This window comes from Arachis ipaensis, chromosome B10 (genome assembly GCF_059453495.1).
Source record: "Arachis ipaensis isolate K30076 ecotype BB chromosome B10, ASM5945349v1, whole genome shotgun sequence".
NCBI classification, from domain to species: domain Eukaryota; kingdom Viridiplantae; phylum Streptophyta; class Magnoliopsida; order Fabales; family Fabaceae; genus Arachis; species Arachis ipaensis.
In genome coordinates, this window is record NC_142435.1 from 9,244,322 (window position 1) to 9,255,633 (window position 11,312).

Below are 11,312 nucleotides of genomic sequence, written 5' to 3' on the forward strand. Positions count from 1 at the left end.
ATTATCTTCGTCGTTCTTTGTAGTTCTTCCTACTTCTTCATAATTTTTTTCGTTCTAATTTTTTCATCAAAATCGTTCAAATTTATTTCAATCACTAGCAAATTGAATATTTTAATTTTTTATTATTTTTAGTACTCATTTTCATATTTTAATTTTTTTGTTTTTTATTGTATTTTTTATTTATATTTTTTATTATATTTTTATTTATATGATAAATATTTTTATATTATTTATGTAAGTGTCCTGATTTCTCATGTTATGTTTTTATATGGGTTTTTTTTATCATTTACTATATTATTTTTTATATGTATATTTTTTATGAAATCTTTTTTTTTTTATTTTTGGTTGACTTTGTTTATATGATTTTTTTATTTATTTTATTGTATTTCTTCAATTCATATGACAAATGTTGTTGAATTTTTTTATTTTTTATAGTGTTCTGATTTTTTAGGTATTTTATTAATTTTTATAATATTTTTATTATTTTTTTTATATGAATTTTTTTTATCCTTTACTGCATTGTATTTATGTTGTGTATGAAATTTTTTTTATTTGATTTTATTTATATGAATTTTATTTACGTTTTATAGTAGTTTTTTTGTTCATATGATATATGTTATTGGTTTTATGGAATTTTTATTATTTCTCATCTGTATGATTTTTTTTTATTGTTTGATGTACTCTATTTTTGTTTTGTATTAATTTTTTTTATTTTTTATACTGACTTTGTAAAATTTGTAATTGTAATTATTATATACTACGTTTATTATCAAAATTTTGTATAATATAAATTATAATCCTATAAAAAAGGATAAAATAAATAAAAAATTAATTATAAGTAATAATAGAGTCATAAATAATGAAAATTTATAGTCTAAAATAATACTAAATTAAAGAGTACTGACGATACTAAAAAAATTATAGAATATTTTCTTTTTGTCTGAACATTATAAAATTTATAGTACTCTCTTTTATATTTTTATTTTTTATTGTATTTATTTTATTTATATGATAAATATTTTTTATATTATTTTTTATAGTATTCTGATTTTGCAGGTATATAAAATTGATGTCACTTTTAGTAATTTTTTATTTAAAAGTGATTTTGAGTAATATAATCCAAACAATATTTATTTTACTATAATCAATTTTAATATAAAAATTACCAAATATAAATCACATTAACTCAAACTAATTTATCATCTAGTCACCAAAAAAAAAAAAAACTAACTTATCATCAAAATCAATTTTACAAAATCAATTTTATGCAAATCCAAACATACACTATAGGACAAGTGACCTCTTTCAACTTTCAAGAGCCTCAATGCTACTCATCCTCTAATGAGAGTGTGCCAGGTTTCATGGTTTAATTTCATCCACTTTATACAGGGGGATATCCATGATTTATAGGAGTCGTGTGGTTTTTTTTATTGATGTAACATTTTTTAGAATTTATTATCAAAATGTTATTTTTAAAATTAATTTCAAATGCTATTATTTTATTAAGGCGACAATCAATTTATTATTTATTTTTAATTATAACTAATTATAATAATGTAAAATTAATGCCTTTTGAATAATTAATTCTAAAAGAGTAATAACTTTATATTAAATTTTAGAAAATGTGATATATTGATTAAAAAAAAACTAACATGCACTCTGGAAATCTTTTCAGCAATGACTATGCTATATCACAATATAAAAGACTATAAATTTGCAAAGAAAATACTTCTAGCTTGCTTCTCAACTAATTAAAGATATTCTTGAATTCACAATTATCAGATTATCTCCCAAACATTACTTAAAAAATTTGACCCATTCAATACGAAAAACCCCCCAAAAATTAGAAGCTAAGCGTATTTTTGGTAGGCTCATTGATCTTCAACCCAAAAAGAAACCAAAAGCAGGATATAGACCCAGATGGAACGAAGGCTTGCCTTTTTCAAAAATTATTTTTCTTGACCAAAAGAAAAAACTATTTTTTATATAAAAAAATTGTATGATCCAATGTTATTGATATTTGGAGTGATAACATGGTTAGCAAATTCTTATCCTTCTTATCTTTTTTTACTCTCTAGGATTAGTCTAGTTTGAAACGTAAGAGGTGCAACTAGCAATACTTTTACTTTTTTAGGTGTAGCTTTAAGGATACGATGAAGCAACATAAACCAGATTTAACTATTTTGTTGGAAACTAAATGCAGCGTAATACAACAAAAAATAATAATATAACATTTGGGTTTCACTAATTTCATTATTGAAGAAGTTTAGAATTTTGTCGGAGGTATTTGAATTTGTTGGAATAGAAAGGACCTTAACATAATTAAAGTAAAATCACATAGACAATGCATTCATGTGAAAATTCAATATCAAAGAGATAAGGAATCACTTTTAACAGCGATGTATGCTAATCCACACAATCAAATGAGAAATCAGCTTTGGCCTAAGCTCCTAAACATAGCAAACTCAATGGATGGAGATTGATTGATAGTTGGTGACTTTAATGAAATTAAGGATGTTTCGGAAAAAAAGGGCGGAGTGGCTTTGGATATGAGAGCATGTAACAACTTTGCAAATTGGATCAATAGATGTGGGCAGATTGATTTAGGTTTCATAGGATCAAGATTCACGTGGAAGGGTTCAAAATGGGATGGGCATGATAGAGTGTTCAAACGATTGGATAGGACACTCTTTAACCCTACGTGGAGAACTAGATTCTAACAAGCAACTGTTGAAGTTCTTACTAGAACCAATTCCGACCATCACCCTCTTCTTATCAAATGTAAAAAGGAAAGAAACGGTAGTTATACTAGACCTTTCAGATTTGAAGCCATGTGCGAGTTACATCCGGATTTCCAAAACTGCCTAAGAACAAGTTGGAACAAAGAAAAATCTCTACTGACAGTTATTAGAGAACTTAAAAAAGACCTATTGAAGTGGAATAAGAAAATATTCGGAAATATTTTCAAAGCTAAAAGAAGACTTTTCGACAGGATTACGGGCATACAAAGAAACAACACGTACGGAATAAATCCTTATCTAGACAAATTGGAGCAAGATTTGAACAAAGAACTGAATAAAATTCTAGATAAGGAAGAGACCTTTTGGATGCAAAAATCAAGACAAGAATGGATAGTACAAAGAGATAGGAATACAAGATATTACAACACCAAAACCATCATCAGAAGGGGAAAAAACATAATTCAAAAGCTTCAAAACAAAGAGAAAAAATAGATCGAAGAAGAAGAAGAGCTAAAAGCACATGTCCTCAAACACTTCCAAGACCTATACCAAGAACAGGTAAATATTATTCCAATTGACAATTATCAAGTTCAATGCCTAATTTCAGTACCTCTGATTGTAGGAAACTCATAGCTATGCCTACGGAAATGGAGATAAAAAGAGCTATTTTCAGCATCAGATTGCTCAAGGCACCAGGAAGTGACGGACTTCTGTCTGTCATCTACAAAAATAACTGGAAGATAATGAAAGGGAAGTTGTGCAATTTCATCTACAACTGCTGGACCGAACCAAAACAGATAAAACAAAGCAACACCACCCTCTTGACGCTTGTCCCTAAGCTCAACAACTCTGAGTTAATAAGTCAATTCAGACCTATTGCTCTTTGCAATGTGTGCTACAAAGTTATAACTAAGATCCTGGTTAATAGAATAAAGTCTCACCTTAATGACAGAATTGCAGCTCATCAATCTAGTTTTGTCCTGGAAAAAAAAATCAAAGATAACATTATGATTGCTAAGGAGATGATGCACACCATGAGAAGAATGAAAGGAAAAAATAATTTATGGCCATTAAAATTGATTTTGAGAAGGCATATGACAGGATAAATTGGAACTTCATGATGAGAAGACTTCAAAAATTTAATTTCCCAAGCCACCTAGTCAATTTGATTATGAACTGTGTCCAAACACTTTCTTACCGTGTGATTTGAAATGGTAATAGAACGGAAGAGTTTGTGCCTAAAAGAGGACTGAGACAGGAAGACCCCATCTCTCCCTACCTGTTTGTCATCAGCATAAACAAACTTTTCCACCTCATAAAAGACCGTGTTCAAAGAGGTTTATGGAAGCCAATTAGAGTGGAAAGGGAAGGATCTGACATATCCCACCTTATGTTTGCGGATGACCTTCTCTTATTTGCTGAAGCAACAATGGATCAGATTAAGGAAGTGACAGGGGTGATTGAAACCTTTTGCAAAGCATCTTGACTGAAGATCAATATAGATAAATATGCCATTATTTTTTCTAAAAAAACTAATATGGACATTTGGGATGAAATCACTAAATATTTGGGTTTTAAAGAACAAAGGAACTTAGGCCATTACCTGGGGGCTATGATCACTAGCAACAGAAAAGGGAAAGAAAACTTCAAAGACATACTAGAGAAAGTCCATAACAAATTGAAAGGGTGGAAGAGTAAGTTCTTATCACTTGCGGGAAGACTTACACTAGTTCAATCGATGTTAAGGCCATCTCTCAATTTCAGCATGCAACACGAAAGAGTACCAAGAGAAACTTATTTAGAGGTAAAAAAATTGCAGAGAAGCTTCACATGGGGAGATGAACCAGATAAAAAAAAATACATCTCATAAGTTGGAAGACCCTTTGTCAACCAAAATATTTAGGAGGACTAGGATTCAGAAGTCTCAACACTATGAATGATGCTTTTCTACTAAAAATCATTTGGCAAGCTACGGAGAATCTGAAAGCATTGTGGGTTCAAGTACTTTCTAATAAGTATTGCAAAGGAAATAGGTTGAACAATCTTATGCAAGAAAAACGAAGAGATTCACCCTTTTGGAGAGAAATTATAAAGCTATGGTCTACGTTTTTAAATTGTTCTATTCACTATATTGAAAATAGATTATCTACACTTTTTTGGAAGTGAAATTGGTTAAAGAATAAATAGATTCTCGTAAAAAAAGCGTTAAATCTAGATATTATGAATGTTGAAAGTCTAGTGTGGGAATGGACCAAGCAAAATGGCAAATAGAACATAGACAGAATTAATCAGAACTTGCCTCCTAAGATTGTGTTGGAAATTATATGCAAACCACCACTTCAGGCAAAAAATGAGGATGATAGAAGAGGAGGAGATTGTCACAAGATGGAAATTTTTCTATTAACTCCTACAAAGAACTTAGAAAGTGGTCAAGTGAGGAGAAAACTGTTTGGAAACAACTCTGGAGTTGGAAAGGACCACAAAGAGCGAAAATATTCTTGTGGACGGTCATGCACAAGAAATTGATGACAAATAAGAGAAGAGTTAGGACTTTTGAAGGAGCAAGGCATTGTACGCTATGTAATGGAGGACAAGAAGACATCTTTCATGTGCTAAGAAATTGCCCGAAAGCTTCAACAATTTTGGTGAACCTAGTTAAAACAGACGAAATCCCTAATTTCTTTCAATTGGAATGGGATAATTGGATAGAAACAAATCTTCAACAGCAACTGGAGAAAGAGGAAGAGTTAGATTGGAGGAATGTGTTTATCACAGTTTGTTGGAGAATTTGGTAATAGAGGAACAAAAAATTCATGAACAACAGTATACAAGACCGATGCAACCATATGCAGAAATTAATAAACAAGCCAAGAAAATTAAAGGCGCGCTTGAGAAAGCTTACCTCATCGGGTAGAGAAGAGGAAGAATTGAGAGGAACGTTCGATGGAACCCCCTACCGGCAGGATGGATCAAATTGAACTCTGACGGAACAGTTCAGGGCAACACAAAAACTACCAGTTGTGGAGAAATTCTACGGAATAAGGAGAGGCGCTGGATAGCGGGCTTCTCTCACAAAATCAGAGTCGGAACAGCTTTCATGGCGGAATTCTGCGGTGTGAAGAAGACATTAGAGTTAGCTTGGACAATGGGTTTTTGAAAAATAATGGTAGAGATAGATACTAGAGCAGTGATAAAGCTTCTCAACAAGGGAGAAAGTTTGGCCTCCCACCCTAATGTTGTGGTTAGAGAGATATACGAATTAAAAAGAAAAAAAATGGAATATTCATTTTGTTTAGATATATAGAGAAGGTAATATGTATTGCAGATTACCTGGCAAAAAAGAGTTTAATAATCGAAGCTAATTTTATTTTTTGGGATATACCTCCCCCTAATCTTGGGAGGATTATTAGTGATGATAAAAGAGGGGTTACCTTATCCCATTTAATTTGTATCTAGGTTTTCTTTTGAACGTTTTAACTCCGTTTCATTACAAAAAAAAAAACATGGTTAGCGAATTTCTTTCTAGATCTTTTGTAAAACTTCGATCCCAAAAGGGATATTAAATTAGTATTCAGTGTCTACAAAACTACAAACCAAGAGATCACAACAATTCATGCTCAAAAAAACTAAAATATAAACGAATACAAAGAAATACTCTAACACAACATCTCAAATATCACAAAAGCAAAAATTCCTAACTAAACACACCAGACACTAACACAATTTCAGAAAAAAGACAATACAAGACTTATACCATATTTTTTTCATATTGAACTTCTTTCTTCTGATTCCTATTGCTGTGTCACTCTCTTCCTTCTTCTGGTCCTTATAATTATACTCAGATCTTCGATCTCATTTTTTTCACTCAAGTCCTATCTAATGTAATTTACAAGAGCCTCATCATCGTTATAAGACAAATTAAGTTGCGATCCTATTCTCCATATTTTAGTAGTTTTACTTCAGGACTCATCATCTTTACTTACAGTTGGAACCTCTCCCTCAAAGTCTGTCTACTTCTCTTCTTACTAGTTTTTTCTCTGAATTTATGTTTAGCTCTTCTTCCTCCTTTTGTATCCTTCTTTCTCTTTTGATTCCACTTCTAGTTTGATCATTTTTTTACCATTTCTCATTTCTTATTTTATGTTTTAACTTTTTTATCTTTTGATCTTGCTAAAAAGAATCTTGTTTCTCTTTCATGTTACACTTCCTCACACTTCTCAGCTTCACTTGAATTGGTCTCTTATTTTTAAAACTTGGCTAAGGTAAGCTTTTCTTGATAATGTCTTCAAAATCTTATAGAATTAAAGGACCCGAGACCAATTCGTTTTCTATTTCATCACGAGTCTCCTTGCAATTAAAATCATTTATCATTGTCGTATCCTTAAAAATTTTATGTTAAAACTCTAATTGATTTTTTCGAACAAGGTAGACGAAGGAAGCAACACGCTAGCCACATGTTGCATCACTAGTCAATCACACGGAACATGCAACCTACGTGTTGGCTATACGCAGTCTACATGCTATTATGGCGCAACCTATGAAAATGGTTAATCCTGAACTTGCGAATTGCATTATTCATCCGTCACATTCACATACAATTCCATCTCTTTATTTTATTTTGACGAAAAACACCAAAATTTTTTTCATATTAAAAAAATGAGCCGACAAAGGGATAACACAAAAAAAATTAACTCCTTTTAATGATTAATGTTTTGGTAATTTATCCATTAAATGTGATATTGAGTTCGTAATTTAATAGTTAGTTTTCTATATATACTTGATTGAACTTCAAGTGCTGTATTTTATCCATCTCCTTTCTTAAAACCGTTTTAGAATTAATTCTTTGTAAAAAAAATAAAAAATAATGACAATAGAATATGAGTAGTAAATCAAATTTAAACTCTTGTTATATGGAACAAGTATAATAATCCTTGAGAGAAAATTTGACAGCTGAAAAGATTAAAAAAAAGTTTTTAAAGTATATACCAGAGATGAGCTGGATCCATTCAGATTCCCAACCAATAAGAAAAATATATGAAAATAACCCAGTTGTTATAAGATTCCAAAATGGTAAGCTGTTATCAAACTGTCACATACACCAAATAAAAATGAAAGCAAAACCAAAAAGAGTAGAACAGAAAATTTGTTAAAGAAAACTTAATTTATTAGATTCCAATTTTCATGTACATACAAGAAATTTGAATAACTTTGCCAGCATAAAAAGTGGATGTGCTAGCAGCTAACTCTTATATATTTATATATATATAATAATTATATGATATTATATTAACATGTACCTTTACCCAAGGTCTTCTTAACTTTGGTCTTGAACAGTAAAATATACAAATTTTCCATTGAGAAATAAAGAAAACAACCCGTTGCATGCGTCACGAAAGAACCAAAGCTTGAACCTACAATGCAATGCCACACCGGACCATAAGCTTTGTCAAATTCCTGCACATGAACCAACACACCATAAAATAATGTAATGTTATTAAAAATAAAATATTGAAAACAAATTAAATCACTATATTTCATAAATCTTGCTGACCAAATATTTATCAATAAAATATAAAAATTCAGTGCACATGGCTGGGGTGAGAGTTGAGCCTGAGAATCCATATTAGGGAAATATAATAAATTAGATGAGATTAGATTATCAATTTTAATTTTCTTATTATATGAGAAAATAAAGAAAATGTAAAATTTTAGCTAGAGTTGTAGGGGCTATAGGAGTTTAACACATGGGGTGTTGGAGAATTTTGTGATTAATAAGATTTGATCTTCATAATGAGAAGAAAGGAGTAATTAATTAAGCAAATAGGGTTAGCATTTGGACGGTGAAGATTGAAAGAGATCCAATCAGAAAATGACAATAGTGTATGTATGTTATTAGCTAGATGTGTGATCTCCTTTATGATTGGACCACAATCTCATCAATTATTCACTCAAGAGAAAATGTCAACACATGCATGCGTCGTTTAGTCACCTTTCATTCCACAATTCTCAATCATCCAAGAAGCAAAATTCCAAAAACAAACACCAACCGAATAATAATCTTTACTACTTTTAATACCTTTGCAACACAATCTTCTATAGTTCTATAACATCTATCTTTTTTGGTTTATTCACAAAACTTTAAATTGCAAATAAAGCTTATCTAACTTCAATTTCAACACATCTAACTAAAAACTAGATAGATATTTTGATACATACGAACTAACTATATTATATTATTATTATTTTTTTCATTCTTTAATAATTATTTTTTAATCTTAACCATTCAAGTAACTGTTTTATACGATTCTTATAAACGATGACATGTTCATCTATGAGGGATCTAAGTAGACATTAAATGAACTTCTTAAATCAATTACTTGAATAATTAGAGATCGATTAAATTTTTAAATTTTTAAAAGATGTTTTGTGAAAATGACATTTACTTTTATATTAGAGACCAAGAATATAAGAATATTCATGACATATTCTATAGTGTAAAGTACTAAGATGAGAGGAGTGGTCAAAGTTCAAAGTAACAGAGAAAGTATTGAAGACGATGATAGGAAAAACAGTAAAGTTAATATATACCTTCTTAATGTTATGAGCAATGTGTTTAGAACTAAACTGTTCCAAGCTATCAAAGGTTCTTCTAGCAGAACGAAAAGCATGCAGTTGCATGAAACTTGGCATGTCAGAAACCAAAACCTTAACCTGAAGATATGCTGCCACTGATGACAATGTCTCAATCTGTGACACTGATTTTCTTCCTTCATCAACAACAACCTTTTCTACTCCTCCAAAATCTCCCTCAATCTGAGACACTGATTTTCTTCTCTCCTCAAATATCACTCCTTTGGATACTGATTTTCTTCCCTCTACAAATCCTTCTCCTCCTCCTCCTCCTCCTAACTCCAAGCATGATGTTGAATTTCTGGCTTCCACAAACCCACCTTCTTCAATAACAATCTTTTCAGCATTTGAAGAATTTCGAGTTCTGGTAAGCCTTTGCAACCAACTTCTAGATGAATTGGATTTCTTGCCTTGATTATCCTCATCTTTCTTTCTCTGATGATGATTTCCTGTTATTCCAGCTTTATAAATGTACAAGAACCCTCTCTTTTGGTTACTAGCCATTATTCCAATTATTCCCCTCTCAACAAAGACTACTCAATGGAATTGGTATTATAAGGAAGACCAATAATTAATATAATATAATGTTTTATTAGTTAGGAAAGAAGATGACAAATGACATGCAAATTTATGTATATATAAATGAATTAATTAAAGGCAGAGGCATGTGTGATGTGTATGTGGGTGTGAGCAAGGAATAGATATGTATAAATGAGATAATGCCTAATGTGGATGTGGGACTAATCATTAGTTTCTGGGGCACATTTGTCCCCCATTGATCTGCTTCTAGACATGCAACATCCATGGACCCCTACCCTTGCCAACACCTCTTTGTTGGGTTACCCTATAAAAAGGTCACTATCTACCTAGGATGTGATATTTTATTTTATTAGCTTCAACAATTTTCCATCTTTATAAATAACCATATAAACCCTTCAAACTTATTCTTATGGTAATTTCAGATTTTTTATACATATAGAGTTGTAGTCAACAGATGAGTTCATTTCGTTTTGGTTTTTCCTCTGTCTTAACATGGCAGGCCAAGTTGGATTCAGCCACTCCTATAATTAATTAAATTGTCGTGTATATATTATACATAAGATGCAACTAACCTGCCAAAAGATACAAATAATAAGTGAACAATTTTTCGATTGACATGAATTATTACAAGCTGTTTGCCCAATTCTAATCAACAATCATCCATAAAGAATCAAGATTGTTCAAACAAAAAAAGAAAAAAAATTATAAGTGTTAGTAACAACTTATGGGCCAATGAAATATATATAGATCTACTAGCTAGGGTAGCTCTTTAAAATATAATAAGAGAGCATTATTATTATGTGGACATCATGAATTTATAATTATAATATATGCAGCGGAATAATTTTGTGGTGTACGATATGTCTTAATAATGGCATAGTGATTTAATTTGAACGGCCAGAAGAAGGCATAGAAATTGATTACGTACCTTCCGTTTTGTTGATTGCGCAGAGTATATTTTAAGGTGTAAGGGGGGTTACCCCCACAACTGAACATTTTTGTTTGGTTGTTTACAATATCTTCAAGTTCAACAGATAAAGAATTAATATGTTATAGATTTAAATTCTATTTAAAGGTGTGTTGTTACTCAATGAATTATTGTATACACGATACTAAATTTAAATCCTTTATACTTATTTAAATGAGGGAATGAACTGATCACTTAACTAAAATCTAAAATAAATGGCCCACAACTGACACTGTTCTGTGTAGTGTGGACCTTCTATGGGATTTTGCTGGATTCATGAACCTTTTTAAGATAAGCAACTTTTTTCCGGGTGGAAACAATTTTTTTTTCCTTTAGAACTCGTTCGTGATGATGTACTTTACAAAATCTTTTTAGTCAAATTTCTAGTCGGGGTAAACTGGTGAATTCAAATTAGTTCAAAAGTTTTATTCGAG

At 30.7% G+C, this 11,312-nt stretch overlaps 1 protein-coding gene across 2 annotated transcripts; it reads right to left on the reverse strand.

Annotated features, from left to right (window-relative positions):
* Positions 1 to 1,795: 1,795 nt before the first annotated feature.
* LOC107621778 (Dynein light chain type 1 family protein) lies at positions 1,796 to 10,063 on the reverse strand. 2 transcript variants are annotated; one of them, XM_016323780.3, is made up of 4 exons: positions 9,330 to 10,063; positions 8,039 to 8,195; positions 5,644 to 5,849; positions 1,796 to 3,721 (listed from the first exon to the last, which is right to left on the reverse strand). In XM_016323780.3, the coding sequence occupies exons 1-3, from the start codon at positions 9,873 to 9,875 to the stop codon at positions 5,773 to 5,775; spliced, it is 780 nt and encodes a 259-aa protein (XP_016179266.2). In that variant the 5' UTR covers positions 9,876 to 10,063; the 3' UTR covers positions 1,796 to 3,721; positions 5,644 to 5,772. The 2 variants fall into 2 exon arrangements, with proteins under 2 accessions (XP_016179266.2, XP_088361363.1); XM_088505237.1 differs by lacking the exon at positions 1,796 to 3,721 and adding an exon at positions 3,945 to 4,159.
* Positions 10,064 to 11,312: the final 1,249 nt, after the last annotated feature.